Source organism: Panicum virgatum, chromosome 7K, assembly GCF_016808335.1.
Source record: "Panicum virgatum strain AP13 chromosome 7K, P.virgatum_v5, whole genome shotgun sequence".
NCBI lineage: Eukaryota > Viridiplantae > Streptophyta > Magnoliopsida > Poales > Poaceae > Panicum > Panicum virgatum.
In genome coordinates this window covers 43,942,040-43,962,795 of record NC_053142.1, presented here as the reverse complement: position 1 = coordinate 43,962,795, position 20,756 = coordinate 43,942,040, and the positions used below count along the sequence as shown (strand labels likewise).

At 45.2% G+C, this 20,756-nt stretch overlaps 2 protein-coding genes across 4 annotated transcripts; both read right to left on the bottom strand.

Annotated features, from left to right (window-relative positions):
* Positions 1-820: 820 nt before the first annotated feature.
* On the bottom strand, positions 821-8,076 carry LOC120641507 (SPX domain-containing membrane protein OsI_17046). 3 transcript variants are annotated; one of them, XM_039917677.1, is made up of 12 exons: positions 7,799-8,076; positions 7,588-7,711; positions 5,323-5,403; positions 4,513-4,633; positions 4,009-4,320; positions 3,798-3,902; positions 3,231-3,685; positions 2,664-2,965; positions 2,325-2,503; positions 1,752-1,942; positions 1,373-1,506; positions 821-1,253 (listed from the first exon to the last, which is right to left on the bottom strand). In XM_039917677.1, the coding sequence occupies exons 3-12, from the start codon at positions 5,373-5,375 to the stop codon at positions 1,015-1,017; spliced, it is 2,091 nt and encodes a 696-aa protein (XP_039773611.1). In that variant the 5' UTR covers positions 5,376-5,403; positions 7,588-7,711; positions 7,799-8,076; the 3' UTR covers positions 821-1,014. The 3 variants fall into 3 exon arrangements, with proteins under 3 accessions (XP_039773611.1, XP_039773613.1, XP_039773612.1); XM_039917679.1 differs by lacking the exon at positions 7,799-8,076 and having other exon boundaries at positions 5,323-5,397; XM_039917678.1 differs by lacking the exons at positions 7,588-7,711; positions 7,799-8,076 and adding an exon at positions 6,142-6,444.
* Positions 8,077-17,507: 9,431 nt separating this feature from the next.
* On the bottom strand, positions 17,508-18,449 carry LOC120643083. Its single transcript, XM_039919612.1, has one exon. The coding sequence runs from the start codon at positions 18,262-18,264 to the stop codon at positions 17,881-17,883; it is 384 nt and encodes a 127-aa protein (XP_039775546.1). The 5' UTR covers positions 18,265-18,449; the 3' UTR covers positions 17,508-17,880.
* Between the last annotated feature and the right edge of the window lie 2,307 nt (positions 18,450-20,756).

Here is a 20,756-nt window from a genome sequence, read left to right as displayed (position 1 = left end):
CGCTCGGTAGGTTGGCAAGGCTGGACCGTGCCGCCGGTGACTTCACCTTCGGATGGCACGGCCATCTGCCGCGGTGGCGCCCGGCCGTGCCGTGCCGGAGCGGACGCGGACGCGGACGCTTTTGCTTCAGAAGAAATCCGCCGCCCTCAGACTTTGCTTCGTTACGACCTGCTGCTGCTTGACGAGTACTGTGTACGTAACACTTAGCAGTCAGCAGGTCCTGGCATGGCCCTTCTAACCGGCTGACACATTTCGATGTTTTTCTTAAAAAAAACATTTCGATGTCACGTGCTCTGAATGGTTCGGTTCGGTTCAGTGAAGTTCAGTTAACGCGTCTGATGGGCCTTGGGTGTTGATGAGCCTGCACGGGAATGGTTGGGAGTTTCAGAATATTCTTAATGTTTGATCCAAATCTTGTTTAAAATTAAATTTTTTTCGAGTATGGAGGAAGTACACTTCAGTCAATGTTTCAATTAGTTATGATTTATATTCCCAATGTTTGATCTAAATTTTATCCAAAACGACTTTCTTTCGAGTATGGAGGGAGCACACTTCAGTGGATGTTTCAATTATTCAAACCATGCTTGAGTAAATACGCAAACCGAGAACCGAGCTGGGGCTCGGTTGGTCAGCTGAGCTGGGGCTCAGGCTGCCCGCCGCGGTTCGAGCGCTGGCTCAGCGTGGCGCCTCACCTCCTTAAACAATATGCCAGTGCTCCTGGCCTGTTTAAAAAAACAAAAAACAAATACGCAAACCCATTGTGGGCAGCTATGTAGTTCCTGATTTGGCTGAACGATTGAAATAAAGAGCGACTCATGAGTTTCTGAAAAAAGCAATCGCAGCTCATACATCTTTACAGATGAATCTTTACATAATGCATTGATTGAATACAATAAATGTTACAAATACACTTCATTGAATGTTTACAAACCATGCTTGAACAAATATGCAAACCCATGAGTCATTTTAACAAGAATCATTGTTGTATAGATACAAGGGAATAAACATGCCTCTTTAGTAGAGCGTGTTGTAAGTGTAGAGTGTTGCAGCGATGGAGACTATGCAGATCACAAGTGGTGGCAAAAGAGTGACGTTGAGGAGGAGGTCCGTGCCTAAGTAACCTGCTGCGGTAATTGTGGCATCTGCAATTACACGGGCCAAAGTCCCAGCCTCTGTTGAGAGGAGTCCACCATTATAGGTTCCTCGGGAAAGCCTCGACGACATTACTCGTGAAAGCAAGGACAGATTCACTCCTGCATTGCTCGTTATTAGTAGTTGCATGACAGATAAATCAATAGCATATGATTGATTTAGGTTTTTCTGTATGTAATACTTTGAGATGGGTGCACTGAACGGATACAAACATACATACCTTCAAGCACCTCAGCAAATACAAATGTGATGAGAGCTGAAATGACATATTGCGGAATGGAGTAGTGAGGTGTGAAACGAAAACTCATGATTATTCCAATGAGAACCATTACTTCAGATGCCAACAAAATTTGCCTGCAAATGAGAAGGACCATATCAGCAGCTGTTCCTATAATTATGCTTTGCGGTCTATTGTTCTGAAACTAAAATGATTTCGAATCTGATTTGATCATATGCGAAGAATGTGACCATACTAAATTTTAAGTCCAAAATCAAAATAGAACAATTGGTAATGTATCTGCAGAGCATGTCTCAGAAAACAATGTATAAAGAAGAGAAAATTTTTCTGCAGTATGTTTTCTTAAGAGCACAAAGCTTACCTGTCCTCAAACAAATTTGTAATGTAGCTTCCAACAATGGCATTCACTGGAAGAACTGTTAATCCAAGAATCGCTAGAAAGATAGCCACAGCACTTGTAGACCAGCTAAAATAGTATGTAGTGACAACGCTTGACTCAGAGAGTAAAATTTCCATAGCGTACTTGAGCATAAAGTATATCAATAGCTGGGCCTGACAAAAAACCACCCTTGTAAAGATATGAAAAGGCAAATACAGAAGAAGGTAGCTCCAACAAAGATTGAAAGATAACAAAAGCAGATGAGCATGCAATGGTGTGTCAATAGGTGTCCAACTCTTTTGAGGCAAAATAGTAATACATTTACATATGCTTGTATGTCACGCAGATGTAGTAACTGGAATGCATTTGCATTTACCAATTACAATTATCATAATATCATTAACACTAAGACACTGTTTTCTTATAATTTACAGTTAATTACCTAACTTCCTTCATAAAAGAACACTATGTAGACTGTTCTCTTCTCTCTTTTAATACTGAAAGGAAGAACAATACAAAAGAAAAGTCGATAATTGGAGGGGAAGGGAAAGAAACCTTCACGGATGGAGTCAGCAATCTATATGCTGAAGCAATTGATGTTGCTGGTTCATGAGAGTTTTTTGAGGCTACTTCACTATCATCATTATCCTCCGAGTTCTCGTCCTGCCTTCGTTCTGTACCTATAAGCAATGGTTGAGCTAAACCTTCCTCCAAGTTAGCGTTTACGTGGTGACCTATTTTCACAGGGAAATAAACATCAAATTATAATAGTTCCTGGTAATGGTAAAAACACCGACAGTGGCAGCTTACACATCCTAATAGTACAACGAGGTTAGATTCGGGTATAATTCATGAAACAAAACATATCGCTGTTTCAGTGGGTTGAGAGTTTACCAGATTCTGACGGCTGTTCACTGACCACAGTTTTAGTAAAGTGTTCTGGCTCCTTGAATGTAAGCCACAGCCACAGCAAATAAATAAGCCAAGCAATGCACATGACCCATCCAGGTAATGTGCTCTGATTAAAATTGAGCGAGTATATCTTGAATTTAGTCTGGAGAAAACCAGCAAGAGCAGGGCCACATGCCATGCCAAGAGCACTAGCACTAACGAATCCGGCAGAGGCTTGTAGCCTCATCTTGAGAGGCACACAGTCACTAATATAACGACGATTCACTGCTCTTGCAGAGCCTAACCTGCACATTGAATTTCGCCAGTTCAATCACAGAGGCACCTTAAAAGACATCAACAAATTACCACATTTCAAATCCTTTGTCTCTTTGTAAGCTAGAAAGCTTCCATTTTGTTTGTATGTAGTAATATACTCTAGAATATACCCTTAGCTTAAGGGTCCTCAACCTACATTTACCATGATAGTACTTTTCACCCAGATCAATGCTAGCTTACAAAGGTGAAACATAAATTAAGTGACACAACGGAGTGAATAAGAAAATTTCATACCCGCATAGTAGTCGTCCAATCAGGAGAACTATTAGTGAATTCAGATCATATGCCAAAGCATATAGCAGGTTTCCTAGAAACAACATGATACTACTGAATATAAGAGGCCTGAAGTAGGACCTATTTGACCAGGCACTGAAGTAGACTGAGGAGAACACTTGAGCAACTGCCATTGATCCAATAATTATACCACAGACAGTTGCAGCTGCCCCAAGACTTACTGCATAGTCATCTGCAGTCGGCACGATGATATATGTATTCACCATGTAAAGGAACGTGTTCACTAGATTAAGCATTAGAGACATGAAATGGTAGTTTTGGTCATCAACAAGATCCTCTGACTCGCTTTGTGCATCTTCCTGGACAATAAGTGAGTGTTGGCCCAAAAATTGCATAAAATTTGTGGCATGTGTAAGTTTCTGTACTGCGTGGTTTACTTGGTCCATAACAGGGTCCTGGATATCATAAAAATAAAGGTCAAGTCAGAGGTCAGAAAGGGCACCTCTCTTTTTAGAAACTTATCAGAAAGAGCTTTGAACTGAATATAGGATAGTGAAGATATTGTACCTTCAAAGTAACTGCTGGATGATCATAGATGGATACAAAGCTTCCTTCATGGTGTTGCAGATACTCAAGATTGCGCGATAATGCACCTACTACAGCAACAATTCCCTGCATTGCGGGGCGCGTGATAAATAAAAGGCTGTGTTAAACTACCTGCCACGTGAAGAAAGGGAAAAAACAACGGTCCTAGAAATGCATAATACAAGAAAATTACCACTTGCTTAAAGACTTGCTGAAGCTGAGAATAAGGATGGTTTGCACGAGTGGTTACATAATAATCCGTAAATTTGTAGCCAAAGCGCTTATCAAATTTCTTTAGTATCTTCCGTAGACCAGTAGCATTAATATCGACAAAGCGGAGAAGCTTTATAAGATCAAACCCAACTTCTCTGTATGCATCACGTAACTGAGAAACTTGTGATATATCATACTGTTCCAGAAGAGCAGCACGTCGTTCTCCCAATTCCTCAATCCTACTGGCAAGATGGCCTTGTTGTTGTAGCAGAAAAAGCACAATTCTTTCAATCTGGAACAAAGTAACAAACGTGCATTTTAGCCCACAACCAAGACAATTTATGCCATTTCTCTAAGACCCTTATGTTTGTTGTATGACACTGTTCCAGTCCCTAGCAAACTACAATTGACTACTGACAAGATGAATATGATGCTCAAAACTTTCTGTTTATAGTTATTTCAAGAGAAAGCTTTCTTTGTATACCTGGTCATCAAGAATCCTTGAAAACTCTTTAAGAACATGTTCACGATCTTTCCCACCATGTTGGGTCATTTCAACATATTGCTTTAACATTTTCTTCATCAATTTGTAATTGATGTAGTATCTAGCAGAAGGAAGACCAAAAGCTGATAAGATTTCTACCAAATGGTTACATGCAGAGAAACTAGCTTGCATTGGCGGCCGGATATTGACTTCATCATTGTTGAGCAACCATGCAATTGGATAACTGCCAGAACGTATATTTTTTTAATGAAACAGGATGGGTCAAGCCCCTACTGGTTATAATAACTGATAGATTTTGTTTCATTTAAAAGTTAAACTAGATCACAATAGTAGGGACAGCCATAAAGCGGTAATAAGTTTGGTGTATCAATTTCTTTTAGTGGGGCATAAATGAAAATAAAAGGGTGTTACTACCCCAAACAACCCACTTAGCCATTTGACAAAAATTCAGCTAGATTTACTACCCGAAACTATATCAATTTGTTCAATCTCCTCATCACAGCTGACTTTTAAGTTCATATTGAACAGTGACATAAATGTTAGAGAAATATATTAAGATTTTTTTTCGTGCTTATTTTCATAGGTTTGGAGCATCTAATACTAAACCTATACTATAAAGATGGAAAATTGCATGAAAATTAATGATGAAAACTTCGTAATGTATTTTTCTAACAGAGAATATATGTCCTTTATCCCCTCACAAAATTTGAACTTTAAACACAACTTGTAAGTGGAGAAACAATAAAGACAAATCTCATTAGTTGGGAAGATTGGACCAAAAAGTCATACCCTTTCCATTCTTCTACTTGATCTACCATCAACTTCTTTCCAAAATTAACCATCTTGCCGCTTCAACGGCTGTTTCTGAAACTGAAGGTAAAGAATTAGATGACATGGCACAGAAAAAAAGTGATGCTGCATGATTTACACCATAATGCTATTTTAGCATAGGTCCTTTTGACTCCTTCAGGGGGATAAAAGAGGGAAAGAATGCTATACTGCTATTACATTAGCAGAATTCATGAAAGCTACTTTTTTGCAATTATTGATCATTAAGCCTGCTTATATGCTTCTATCGAGCTGGTGGTTGCCTTGCAGTACAACGATACAAAAGACAGCGATGTAAGACTAAAGATTTAGCCAATCATTCCGTATGTGCTCGCACAGTTGAACCTGCTTAGTCAAAACAAAAACCCAAATAATGGTTCCTGATTGCATTTCCCGTCCATGTCCGGTAGTTTTCTAATCACGAATGCCGTAGACAAGTGTCTAAGCCATCATACGCCGTTGTAGACAAGTGTCTAAGACAAGTTTTCTAGTCACGAGTATCTTCTGACGATAGATTGCTAGGAGAACTAAATAACTCAGACGCCGTTGTAGACCGAATACGGCCAAATGATTTCCAGTCAGTGAATAGAAGGCCTAAAATATTTGGAGGATCAGCTTGCAGCCGCACGCTACAACTCAAATCGTGCACTTGAATTCAACACATAATTCGGCTTTTCATTTCTCAGTGGGAGATTAAAAAAACTTTTCAGATTAAAACGCTCAAAAGTTTAGCTCAACAAACAATCAGCATCGCAAACACCTTCTAGTTGGGGGTTCTACCTTTCAAAAACTGACCAATGAGCCCCAGCGGGCCACCCCAGTCCCCACATGTAAGGGGCGATGCCGGAGACATCTGCAGGCAGCCGTGCAGAGGTCCTCTCCAGGGCACGCCGATGCGGCGCCGAGAGCCGGCCACGGCTGAAGGCACGGCGGCGCTTAGCGGGGAGGGGTATGGTTTTCACGCTGCGCTGACGCATGGGGGCGGAAGCGCGTGCGGGGGGTAGGCCGGACCCGGCCATGCCCGGCGCCGAGGCACGGCGGCGGCCGGCGAGAGTGACCGGCTAGGACTTGGGAGGGAGGGGAGCGACGGACGGTGGAACGGGAAGCGCTGGTCCGTTGTCCAGAATCGGACGGCTGGATCCGCAAGCGCCGAAGAATCAACGGCGGATTGATTGCCCTGGGTGGTGTTTGTGCCTTTGCCTCATGGTCCGCAGCATCACTCGAGTGAAGGGACCAATCGAACGTTTGATGTCCATACTGATCGAAGACGAGTTAAACATTGTGAGAGCGAGTGATCGAAATCGATGGGTCCTGGGCTCCTGGCCCTGTCCCGTGGGAGCAGAGAGAGAGAGGGAAAGAAGACCAAGGCCTGGAAGTGGAAGGGGAGAACCAGGGAACGGGTAGCCAGACTGAACGTTGTCAAGGAACGTCAGATTTAAATAGCCAAACGTGCCAGATAACCGTGGCAACAGCGTAACAAAAAGACAATTCGGACTACGAAACTCGTACTCTATGTAAGAGCGGCACAGACCAATCAGAGATAATAGTAACAGTCTGGTAAAGATAAAATGCGCAGACGGATCAACATCAGTAGCAATTGACTGGTCATCAGGTGAGGGCAGTAAGCTCCAAGTTGATAAGCCAGCTGCCAGCTGGGAGCAAAGGAGACGAAGCCGGCGTCTGACGTGACAAGAAAATCATGGTCCTTTTGGCCTTTGCGAGGGAAGAAGCCCCCGTCTAGGACACGGAAGCTCTAGGAGGCTAGTCTGGTTAGAGAACTTGAACAACTTGTCTTTTAGAACTGGAGTAGTGACTTCGCCCTCTTCTTGTCTTGAGTTGACAAAAAGGCAAGATATGTCTTCCTCCTTATATTAGGAGGATCTCTGCGAGTTTGTTGGGACAAGGAAAGTTCATGGCGGTGGAAGGAACAGATCATGAGGATTGAACGCTCAAAACACACAAGAGAGCTGGATGGTGAAGGAATGCAAAGCAAAATGTTTTTGCTTCTCGGTTTTCAGAAGCAACGGGCAAATTATGAAACCAGCATGCATAATTAAACAACCAAATTATGAAATTAGCGCATCTCTCTGTGAAATCTCGCAAGCCTGACGAGACGAGCAGAGGCAGCGCGGTGGAAGAAGATGCATGCAGCAGAGAGGCATGAACAGCAAGCAGACAGGGCAACCTAACCGAGCGACAGCCAAGGAAACGAATCGAGCAACTCACCGTGATTAATGAATGGCCTTCAACCTCTCCCTTCACTTGCCTCGACAATTAGATGAACATCAGCAAACACGACCGCGCCGCCGGCCTGTACGGAGGCGCCAGACCTGCAACAACCAAGCACCTCCTGCAGCACAGAGATTCAGGATTTAGGACACGGGAACGCGATCCGCGAACAAGAAACTCATCCGTGTGTCAGGGTGCGCAAGTATGCCTGGTGTGCGTGAGCGGGGAGGTGGCACGCGCGGAGGGGCGGAGGGTGGAAGACGCGGCCGGGCGGAGGTGTGCAATGGCGCACGCAGCTGCCTGTGTGCTGCTGGGCAAGAGCGAGGACAGGACTCAGGAGGCGGGCGGGCGGAAACCCGCCGGGAGAGTCGTCTTTATAGCGGCGGCCGCAGACCGCAGCGTGGAGAGGCGGAGCCGGAGGCGAGGGAGGAAGAAGAAACAAGTGGAATTCGCTCCAGAAACGTGCGGCTGCGGAGAGGAGGTGGTGTGGGAGATTCGACCGGGATCCCGTCGTCTTGGAACTTGGATGCGCGCGTGGGCGTGGCGGCGTCGGTCGGTTAGTAGTGGCCAGGGTTTTGGCTAACCATACGCGCGGCGCGGACCACAGCCACGTCCGTCCACCTCCGGAGACTCTTCTTGCTCCACCTGTTTCCGTTCTGTGCTTCCTGACATATCCTTCGTGCTGATCGCTCGTCGGGGGAACGAAGCATCCGTAAACTTGTCATATAACAACAAAATATGGTTCAATATCAAAATCTAAACTTTTTCGCGAACTAAACACAGACCAAACTGTGTAGGTGAAAACCATGGCTGTCCGTGGGCGGGCAGGTGAGACGCACGTGCGGAAGGGACGCGGATTAGTCACGCATACGGCCAGCGACGAGGAGGTGTGCAGTCACGGCAGTGCCCGGACGGAAGCGTGTGACTGCAACGGGCAATGCCGTTTGCTGATGATGGGCAAAACGCCACGACAAGAGGCTGCCGGGAACGGAAGGAAGGAGAGCCGCCGGTCGGAGAGGATCGGCATCGAGGGGCCGGGTGGCTGTGATTTGAATTGTGGCGGAGACACATGGCGCTCGTGCCGCGGTGGCGTCGCGCGCTCGCTCTCGCTCGCGCGGAGTACCTGGGGAATTCGATCCGGGCTACGCCGTCCTGGTTTGGTGCATGCCCCGGCCGGGTCAGTGTGGCTAGGGTTTACCCGGCTCCGCATCCTGGCTGGCATTTGTCCTGCTTGTAATTTCCTGGCGTGACGAGTCTTCTCGCTCGCCTCTCAATTCCCAGGAGGGTTTACCGAAGCAAATAAATGTTGAAGGAGACGAGGGTTCGCTTCGGACTTTGCTTTTAGCGGCGGTTGTATTTCTGACAAGCCGGAGGAACGCTGAAAATTATGGACGAAGGTTTGGGGGGCGATTCTTTTTCCACCCATCGGTCGCGAGGTTGGTGGTGACCCTCATCGGCTGAGTTCATGGCGGGGCGATGCATATGGTCCTGGATATTGCGGGTTTCCCGGCCCGGTCGCCAGCTCCGACACCGTACGTAGTGCACGCCGTATTGCACATGCATGTCGTAACGGTGCCGGAATATGTCGACACGATGACTGAGAGCAACAGTGTGCGCTGCTGCTGCCCAGTCACATCTCTATAAGGCCTCGTTTGATTTTTAAGTTGCTGTCACATCGAATGTTCGAATGTTAATTTGAATATTCAGATACCAATTTAATATAAAACTAATTGCATAGTTTGCTATTAGGACACTAGACAAATCTATTAAGTATAATTAATGCACGATTAGTGGATGTTTAATGTAGCAATTAGTTGTCAAATCACAGACTAATTAGGCTTAATAGATTCGTCTCGTCATTAAGTCACGACTAATGTAATTAGTTTTATATAAGTCTATGTTTAGTACTCCTAAATAGTGTATAAACATGTGATGTGATGGGACTTATGATTTAAACTGAAAAAATCAAATAAGGCCTAAGTATCTCACATCGAAATCTGAAAATCCCAGCTGCAGTAGCTAGTACTCCGCAGGCATGATATGCCATCATGGATTACTGGTCGGTCATCAGCTACTGTCCAGATCTTCTTCGGTTCCTCTTCGCATTTCAGTTTTTGGGGAATATTCGCAGCGGCCAAATCCTCTACCTTGCATCTCGAGCGGAGCAGTCAGGTAACAAATCATGGCTCGCGGCAGACAAGAAACATGGCACGTCCCTCGCGCTGCTGGAGCCTAGATCCACCTCTCCCAACCACCGCAGTTCCCCAAAGGACGATTTCAGTTTGGAACCTACGGGGCCATCCACATGGCTCATCGTTGAAACGGACAGCCTCCAGGACAGGGACAAGAAATTCTTGTTTTCGGATTGAAACAATTTTGTCCGTATACAAAGTTCTCTGCCAACACAAAACTTCTGAGCTGTTTTAACACAGTTAGTTTTTGCATTGACAGTGCGTCTTTTCCCGTGCTCTGATCTCAATTATTTGAAGAGGACGAGGGTGGGTACGGCGGTTAAACGGGGCCAGGCAGCACTGATCCAGCGACGAGCGAGGTAGGAACGAACAGACGATCCACCTAATAACCTTTTGTCAGCATTGGTATGGCGCCAGAGATTCAGACACGGCCGGCACCATCCTGATGAGGATTTCAGCGCACGTATCATCACTGTCACTGAATCTTCTTCTTTTTTTCTTCTGAAACTATCACTGGAATCTGAAAACCGGAAAGAAAATACTAGCGGCTAGCACGGATCATCAAGCTCTCTCAGCAGTCCCAGGGTGCCCCATGTTACCCGCGCATTCACGTGCCCCCCAACAAATCATTGTCCGAATGAAGCGTCCGCAACAGGTGCTCCATTGAAATCGTCCGGAATTATTGGGGATGCGTACAGGCACAGCCATACGCAGCTCAATCATGCATTGCCGAGTCTGTTCGTCCACGCACGCGCTTGGCGTGGAGAGATGAATGCGGAGAGCGACGGGGCCTGTGAGGCTGTGACCGCTCGCCGGCTCGCCGCTCGCTCGTCGAGCTCGTGCAATTCCACGCCTGTACTACTACTCCGCAAACGGCCATGGAACTTGGGCTCGAATTTGAGCCGTGGCTGTGGGCCTCACGATGGCCCGGTTGGTTGGACTTTTTTATTTTTATATTTAAAAAAAATTCAAAAATATATGCCAAATAGGGAAATTTTCAAAAATGGGTACATGTCGCCCCTCTAATGGGTGGGCGACAGGACCTAAATGTAAAAAAAAATTACATTTAGGTCCTGGCGCCTAGAGCGCATTAAACAGTGAACTTGTAAAATCGATATAAAATCGTAGAAAAATCGAAAAAACACAAACTTAACTATTCTGGATTCTATGAAACAAGATCTACAACTTTTATTACATAAAGTTTTTCATTTGATCAATGTATCTTGCTCTATTTTAAATACAAGTTTAATGCACTTTTATTTAAATATCAAGATCCATCCTTTGGATGCATGTCATCTTTGGCCAAAGTGTTGCATATGGTGAGAATAGACTTGTACAAAATTGGTAGGACCAGAAAACATTTCTAGAATAAGTTTTTAAATTAGATCTTGCAATATGTCTAGTTTAAATGAGTTATTTATCCATGTTGTTATGCTGAGTATTAGAAGCCATAACTTTTACAGTACCATTATTTTATTTCCTAAGAGATATAAAAAAAAGTTTGGTAAATTTTAGATAAGCACAACTAGACCAAATGAATTATTTCAGATTTTTCTAGGTACAAGAACTATTTTTTTTATTTAGATACATTGATCAAATGAAAAACTTTATGTAACAAAAGTTGTAGATCTTGTTTCATAGAATCCAGAACAGTTGATTTTGTATTTTTCCAATTTTTCTACAATTTTATATCAATTTTACAAGTTCACTGTTTAATGCGCCTTAGGCGCCAGGACAGCCACCCTGTCGACAGGCACTCATTTTTGAAAATTTCCCTATTCGACATATATTTTTGAAATTTTATTTTTTAAAAAAATATAAAAATGAAAAAGGTGCCGGTCGGTTGCCAAGGTTCGCTTCGTGGAGAAAATGTTAACGGGCGCCTGGGCTGCCCTCACATGCGGCCCATAAGTCGTGTGCTGGCTCTAACAGTTCCTTGTTGCAGGCCGTGCGACCCGCTTTCATCCCTAGGCGACGAGTCTTCAGCAGCCCGCCGCACATGGGCCGTGTCGCTCGCAGCAGCAGCGTTCCACCCATTACATATGGGCCCTGGCTGGCTGATATCGAGAGTGAGACGGCCCAAAAGCGGCAGCTCTGTGTTCTCGTCTGAGTGCACGGCAATATCGGCAAGTGGTGCCTGGTGGAGCAATTGAGCTTGAGCAAATGAAGTCAATAGCCGTTCAAGATTCAACAGCTGCTCCAGCCTGTCACCCCAATGCAACAAGCATATGATCATTATGTTTGTTCAGGACAAAACTAATTAGAGTTTAAGAAGACTTCACGTTATTTCTTTAGGAACGGAAGGAGCTACAAGAGACTCCAAGTGCCACTTGCTTTGGGGTTAGGCTCTTTTTTTTTTGAGTTAGTAGCCTAACTGTTAGAAGCGACGGCGAACAAAACGATGAAAAATAGAAAGATCAAACCGTAGAAAGACACGAGAATTTAATGTGGAAAACTCCTCAAATGCGAAGGGTAAAAACCACAGGCGCCAGCCAGCAAGAACTTCACTATATCGGGTGTTTGTGTACAACGCCTATGGGTTAGATATATAGGAGAGTCACGTGGTCTCCTCAACTTCTACTAACAATGTGGGATTAAAAGTTTGCACCACATGGGCCTTAGTGGGTCAAGCCCAAATTCCAACAATCTCCCATCAGAATTTGGATCACAATATAACATACTTCACCTTGAGACAAATTCCTTCTTGTAGCATATCAAAATCATCACCTGTACACAACAAAGAACAGAACTTCTGGCGCCAAATAGCCTCTTGGGCTAAACTGTCAAACCAACTAAGCTTGAGCAAAACTCAAACTTAGCTACAGGAAGTGGTTTAGTCATCATATCAGCTGGATTATCATGAGTACTGATCTTGCATACCTTCAATTTACCTTGTGAAATAACATCATGAACATAATGGTACTTGACATCAATATGCTTTGTCCTTTCATGAAACATCTGATCTTTAGTGAGGCAAATAGCACTTTGACTGTCACAGAATAGATCAATGCAAGAATCAACTCCACACAGCTCAGCAAACAAACCTTTCAGCTAAACTGACTCATTGCATACTTCAGCAATAGCCATATATTCTGCTTCTGTGGTAGACATAGCAACAACAGGCTGTAAAGTAGCCTTCCAACTCATAGCACAACTGCTAACAGTGAACACATAACATGTGAGTGACCTGCGCCTATCCAAATCAGCAGCATAATCTGAATCCACATAACCAATGAGTCCCTGATCAGTTCTCCCAAACTTCAAACAAGAATTTGCTGTTCCTCTAAGGTACTTGAAAATCCACTGAACTGCCTTCCAGTGTTCTTTACCATGATTAGACATGTATCTGCTAACCAAACTCATAGCATATGATAAATCTAGGTGAGAGCAAACCATGGCATACATCAAAGAACCAATAGCACTAGAATATGAGATTTTTGACATGTATTCAACATCCTCCTCAGAACTAGGGCACTGAGCAGCTGACAATTTAAAGTGAGGAGCAATAGGAGTACTAACTGACTTTGAATCATGCATATTGAAACGCTGAAGAACCTTGTTAATGTAATTATGCTGACTAAGAAAAAATAAACCAGATTTTCTATCTCTAATAATCTCCATACCTAGAATTTTCTTAGCAACACCAAGATCCTTCATATCAAATTCACTACTCAACAATTTCTTTACTGTAGTGATTTCTTTTCTGCTCTTGGCAGCAATAAGCATGTCATCAACATATAACAGCAAGTATATAGGTGATTCCTCAACAATCTTAATGTAAACACAGCTATCATATTCAGATCTTTTAAAACCATGTAACAACATAAATAAATCAAAACTCTTATACCACTGACGAGGAGACTGTTTCAAACCATACAAGGACTTCTTTAATTTGCAAACATAATTCTCTTTGCTTGGCACTATGAATCCTTCTGGCTGATCCATGTAAATTTCCTCCTCAAGCTCTCCATGCAAAAATGCAGTCTTCACATCTAACTGCTCAAGCTCAAGATCAAGATCATGCATAGCAACAATACTAAAGAAAGTCCGAATTGAGCTGCTTCACAACTGGAGAGAACACATCATTATAGTCAATACCAGGAATCTGACTGAAACCCTTTGCAACTAACCTTGCCTTAAATCTTGGAGGCTCACTAGAAGACAAACCCTCCTTTCTCTTGAAGATCCATTTGCAGCGAACAGTCTTCTTTTTCTCAGGCAAGCTTACAATCTCCCATGTGCCATTCTTCTCAAGAGACTGCATCTCCTCCTGCATATCTGAGATCCACTTCTCCTTATCAACAGAATCAATGGCTTCAGAATATGTTGCTGGCTCACTAGCATCCTCCACTTGTTCAGCGCAACTCAAAGCATAATAAGTCAGATTACACTCCTCAATTAAACGGTTTGGAGGTCCACAACTCCTCTTTGATCTGCGAAGAGCAATAGGTAAATCTACATCCTCCTCATGCTGCAAATCAGACTGTGAAACTGGAGGTGAGTGCTGAACAGTATCAGGAACACTATCTGAAACATCATTACCAACAACTTCATTTTTCTGGTCATCCATAAGCTCCACCTGCACACTAACTTGTGACTGCAATTTCTCAACTAAAGCATCATCTGTGGACAAACTGTCAGTAAACATCACAGATTCATTGAAAACAACACTTCTGCTCATGAAAGTCTTTCTAGTTTCAGGATTCCACAATTTATATCCTTTGACTCCCGAACCATAACCAAGAAACAGACATTTAATAGCTCTAGGCTCTAATTTTCCATTATCAACATGAGCATAAGTAGTGCAGCCAAAAACTCTCAAGTGTGAATAATCTGCAGGTGTACCAGACCATATCTCAATAGGAGTCTTCTTGTTGAGTGGAATAGAAGGCGATCTGTTGATCAAATAACATGCTGTATTAGCAGCCTCAGCCAAAAACGCTTGTTCATATGGGCATTGGACAGCATGCAACGAGCCTTCGAGATGATAGTCCTGTTCATACGCTCTGCCACACCATTCTACTGAGGAGTGTATGGTATGGTGTGATGCCTAACAATGCCTTCTTTTCTGCAATAATCATCAAAAGCATCCGAACATAACTCTCCACCATTATCAGTTTGAAGCACCTTGACCTTCTTCTCAGTTTGCCTTTCTATCATAACTTTCCATTCTATAAAAGTAGCAAAAGTATCATCTTTGCTTTTCAGAAAATAAGGCCAGACTCTTTTAGAGTAATCATCAATAATGGTAAGCATATAACGAGCACCACCATATGAAGGCTTACATGAAGGACCCCACAAATCATCATGAACATAATCAAGTGTACATTTTGTGGTATGAACAGAGGTATTGAATTTGACCCTCTTATGCTTACCAAATACACAATGCTCACAGAACTTCTTGCCACTCAGAATGCAGCCATCCAGCAGGTTTCTCTTCATCAATTTTGTCATACCGAATTCACTCATGTGTCCAAGACGCATATGCCAAAGGTCAGTCTTACTAGGTTCAGCATTAGCAACATTAGCAGCAGAAACAGAACCATGCAAAGTACAACCTCTGAGAACATATAAATTTTAAGGATTGAGATCACCCAGCAAACATACAAGAGAACCTTTAGATACATTCACAACTCCACTTGAACCGGTGTATTTGAGTCCTTCTTTATCAAGTGTGCTCAACGAGATCAGATTTTTTTTCATCCCTGGTATGTGCCTTACATTCTTCAGTATGCGAATCATGCCATCATGGGCCTTGATCTAAACAGAGCCAATGCCAATAATCTCATACGGGTTATCATCTCCCATGTGCACAAAATCACCGTTCTGCAAAGACTCATAGGAACTGAACCAATCTATATCAGTGCAGATATGAAAAGAACATGCAGAATCAAGAATCCACTCATCATGACCAGCAACACAACCAGCAAAGACAACCAAACAATCTGACTCAGAGTTTTCACCAGCAGAAGCAACACTAGCCTTACCATCAGATTTATTTTTCTTCTTCTCCTTATTCTGCAATTTCCAGCAATCCTCAATCATATGAGATTTCTTCTTGCAATACTTACAGAATTTCTTCTTGGGACCTTTGGACTGGGAGCGGCCTCTACCGTCATTGCTCTTGCCACGATCGTTGTTATCACTTGAGGATCTTTGCTCTGATCTGCCTCTGACATGCAAAGCGTCGCCCCTAGAGGACGAGCCATCTGTCTGCACCATGCCTTTCATCTTCTCCTTAGACTGGAGTGCCTCACAAACTTCCGCAAGGGTTAGTTCATCACGGCTTAATAGTATGGTGTCACGGAAACTTGCATAAGAACTTGGCAAAGAGCATAATAAAAGAAGACCTAAGTCCTCATCTTCATACTTAACCTCCATCGACCCTAGGTCAGCAACGATCTCCTTGAAGACAGATAGGTGACCCATCACTGAATCACCCTCCTGCATCTTAAGCGTGTACAGCTTCAACTTCATATGCAATTTACTGGTAAGATCCTTCGACATACAGATCGATTCCAGTTTTAGCCACAATTCTGCAGCAGTCTTTTTCTGCAGCACTTCTTGTAGAATATCATTAGATAGATGAAGCTGAATAAGAGAAAGAGCCTTACGGTCCTTGCGCTTCTCCTCATCGGTCCACTCATCCTTCTTTTTCTTCCCGAATTTTTCCAGCGCCTCATCAAGATCATTGGTTTGCGACAGAATAGCTCTCATCTTGACTTGCCACAGCGAGAACCTTGTCTTGTAGTCCAACATCGGTAGATCATACTTCATCGACGCCATCACGGAACCCTAACTTGAAACCACGGCTCTGGTACCACTTGTTAGAAGCGACGGCGAACAAAACGATGAAAAATAGAAAGATCAAACCATAGAAAGACACGAGAATTTAACGTGGAAAACCCCTCCAATGCGAAGGGTAAAAACCACGGGCGCCAGCCAGCAAGAACTTCACTATATCGGGTGTTTGTGTACAACGCCTAGCGGCGGCTTATAAGAGGAATAATAGGATTGATATTCTCCGGTGAAGCCTATGTGTTAGATATATAGGAGAGTCACGTGGTCTCCTCAACTTCTACTAGCAATGTGGGATTAAAAGTTTGCACCACATGAGTCTTAATGGGCCAAGCCCAAATTCCAACAATCTCCCATCAAAATTTGGATCACAATATAACACTAATAGAGCTACAAGAGACTCTTGGTCACGCAAAAGGCACTTGTACTCCAACCAGAATTAAAACGGATCCATGCACTGGATCGGTTTTCCAAACTTTGAAATTAACTTATGTTGACCACGATGGATTAATTCGTAAGCGCGGCAAAAAATTATAAGAGGCAATCATTTCATCGAGGAGGAGGAGAAGAGTTTTACGGAATGTACCTGACCTCACGCCAAAACATAAGGGAAAAGGAAGAAACGGCCTAGATACAACTAGTGGCGGACCGTGAAGCAAAATGTAGGGGGCAATTTAAAAAAAAATCCAAGTGACATATAGCTGACGACAGAAATGACATTATATATATATATATATGATATATAGCTTCGTTTTATGGGCTTCGCTAGCTTTTTTGTTTCAGCGTTGACCCATTCGTGAACTACTGGGCTTAAGTTTTATGGACTGCAGAGATATAGTTTGAAAATTTCTTTTGGGCAAGGGGGGGCCGGAGCCCAGTTTCGCCGCCAAAGCGGTCCGCCAGTGGATACAACTACAACTAAGAACATCAAGAAAACTAGCCATTTGAGTTTTGAAGAGACAAACATGATGAGAACACCTGAACCGCAAAACCCTGAAAGAATACAAGGAAAAAAATAGTAAAATAAAACATAGAGCTGGTTCCTTCAAGACTTCAAGTATAGTTTTTTTTTGTGATTTTGTGTATACGCAGCTTAGAGCTTACCGTTTCCTCTCCTCCAGAACAGAGATCGATACTGTCAAGAACACGAGGATCGGTTCGAGGTGCAGGCAAACTAAACAAAGGATCCAGAAAGCAACAAAGACGAGAAGAACTCTTCGAGTTCTTGCCCTCCCGTCCCCGCTGCGCGCACGCGAACCGTGGGTGCAGGACGCGCCGCGCGACGCCGCCCGTGCAGAGCTCAGGCGTCCTTTGTGGGGCTGAGCGCGATGACGAGCCCCGGGAAGACGTCGTCGGGGTCGTGTATGTGCGGGTTCCGCTCCACGATGAAGGGGTCCCCGCACCTCTCGCTGATGCTGTGCAGCGTCTCGCCGTCCCCGACCACGTACACCTCCTCGCACGGCCGCGCCGCGGGGCCGCCCAGCCGCGGGCCCCTGAACCGCCGGTCCACGCCGTCGTCGCCGCCGCCGCCCGCGGTCTCCGCGCGCAGCGCGCCCAGCAGCACGAGCGCGACCAGCGCCACCGCGCACCACCACGAGGCCGCGTCCGCCGCCAACACGGCCGCCGCGCACAGCTCCGCTCGCCGCCGCCGGGCGACGACGCTGCTCGTGTCCGGCGCTGCCATACGCGCGGGAGCTCCGCGACCGTGTCCCTTGCCCCCCTCGGGAGTTTGCGTTGCGTTTGGAGTGGAAGTTGCTTGGCTTTGCGGCGGAGGGACGGATTCTTATCGGCCGGCCCGGAGCGGCGGCACGGACGGTGCGGTTTGGCTGAGCGGACTTTCGGTGACGGTTTCTTGGACGTGGGAGCCCACGCGAGACCGCGAGCGGAGAATGTAGTGTCCCTTCACTGACGACGGTTAGGCGCTTAAGTACGGCGTGCTAATTGCCATGGCAGAGATGGATTAGTCAAGTGTCCATTCCAAGTAGTACGAGATTATAAAAGGGTCAATAGCAACGAACAAGTTTCTTCTGTAGGATGGTAGGCTGAACTGAACCCAGCAACAGTTCATGGCAGATGGTCTCGAGAGCATATGATTCAGGCTGGGAATTGGGACATTGGCACCACTGAAATGACAAGGAACATGATGGATTCTCATGATTAGCACAGAATTTCCCTTTGCTTCGTACCAAAGTTTGCGCCATTATTAAGGGGACACCGCGGTGTCTACTGGCCGTTCAACGTACTACCTAGATTTGGAGCAGGGGGGCCAAACACCCACCGTACCCCCATTCGGTAGGTTTCTGTACCCTCACTCTCACGTGGGGCAGTTGCAAACAGTGGGAGCCCCTCTTCAGACGAGCCGTCCTCCTCCCCTCGACGAGCTCCGAGCAAGAATCTAACCAAAAATCATGGCCTGAATCGGCGAGGCAACCCGCAGCCGTCGGGTGACGGGGCCGGCAGGCCGGCCGGCACCGCGCCGACGTGCTCGTGCGGCCAACCCCGTTCCTGATGCGTCTCAATGTCCACAGTAACTGTTCACCTAAATTTTTTCAGCGCTTCTTCCTCGCGTCAGTTTTCAGTTTTTTGTCGCCCCTTGGCGTGGCCTGCCTCGGTCGCGTCCAACCCCGGCGTCAATTCAGGCGGTGGGGGTCAGAACAAAAATCGCCGTCGGCCCCAGAGCCTCCAATACGGCATGGCATGGCATTGGCAGGGATCGGCCGTGTCCATCGCGTCGCCCGGCGTCCGTTTCAGCGAGGCCTGCGCTCCGGTCGGCGTCAGGAGCGCACTGCAGCCGAGGCTTCGCCGAGAGGGAAGTGTGAGGTGAGGTGATGCGCTGAACGGCTCAAGTGACTTGCAGCGTACACGTTACGGGCAGACATGCACGTCAGCTGGCCTCACGAGGAGGATAGGATACCCTGCTGGTTCGTTGGTTTCATCTACGAAAATGCTTGCTCTGAACCTAAATTCGAACAGATTGCTACCTTGTCGGCTCAGGGGCTCACGATTTCAGACGCTGGCAGAATGCATCCGGCCTCTGCTTCTGATCTAATTCTCAACGAGAAATAAGCTATTTTCTGTATGTTTTGTGGCAACGAGTTGACCGTGAATCTGCGGCAGATGAAAGTTCAGTAGCGCCTGTTACAGAAAGAATGATAAGATCATCTGCAAAAAGACTCTGAATTGGCCGCAATGTCACGGCTTACTGATCACCGCGCCTTCCGTTTCTCGGACTAAGCTCGTTTCTTTTTTGAACATGCTACTGCACGCTTTCGACTGATTGACTGCGAATCTCCGGCCCGCGAGACAACGATGGGCCACCAACTCGACCCGAGTTCAAGGGAAAACGACCGTAATTTTGTTTCAACCTGTATGGACCAGCGATCAGCACAAGATTTTGCGTGACAATTTAGGCGCTGCAGGTGGAAGAAATGTTCTGCAGGCTGACCAAGAGAACATCAGGGCCACTCGCAGCTCACAGCCTTCTTTCAATGAAAGGTAAGTTACAGCGCAGCTCACAGCCTTGTTTCAATGAAAGGTAAGTTACAGCAAATGGTACTTGCAATGTTGCAAATGGCGACACAGATGCACCCAGATTGTAGCAGAAATTCTGCACCCAGAAGTGCAGTCCAAGTTCTGCTCGCTTGCAGCTCTATCTGCTGCTTCTGAGAAAGTAAAGGGTAGCCCAAGTTCTTATTTTCAGTTCTCCCTCAGGTGAAATTAGGTTATGTTCTGACCATGACTGTTCAGCGCGTTGGGGCACTCCATCTAGCATCTCCATTGACAGAGAATCTTGATTTTTACCAGTATATGCCTGCATGCCGCGAACGGTTGTTATCAGGTATCACGGGTCGATATTTATTGTCCTAGACTAAAGATCACTTCGCGCTCTGAAATAGTGCACGACCATGCGGATGTCCGTACCCTTTTTATGTGTGATTTTTTGCTCATTTCTGAACATACGTGCCGCCGGAAAATGAGGACCGAGCGCCATGAGGGAGGGTGGTCCTACGCCCGTGAAATTGAGGTGCTAACTCGATCTAATATAATAGTTACAAAAATGACAAATTTCATGTGCATTTGCACTAGTACGTGACAAACATGAAATTTACCAACTTCTTTATAGAATATTAGCATCATCCATAGAAGCAATTGTAGATTACTAGGTTTTTAGTAGTT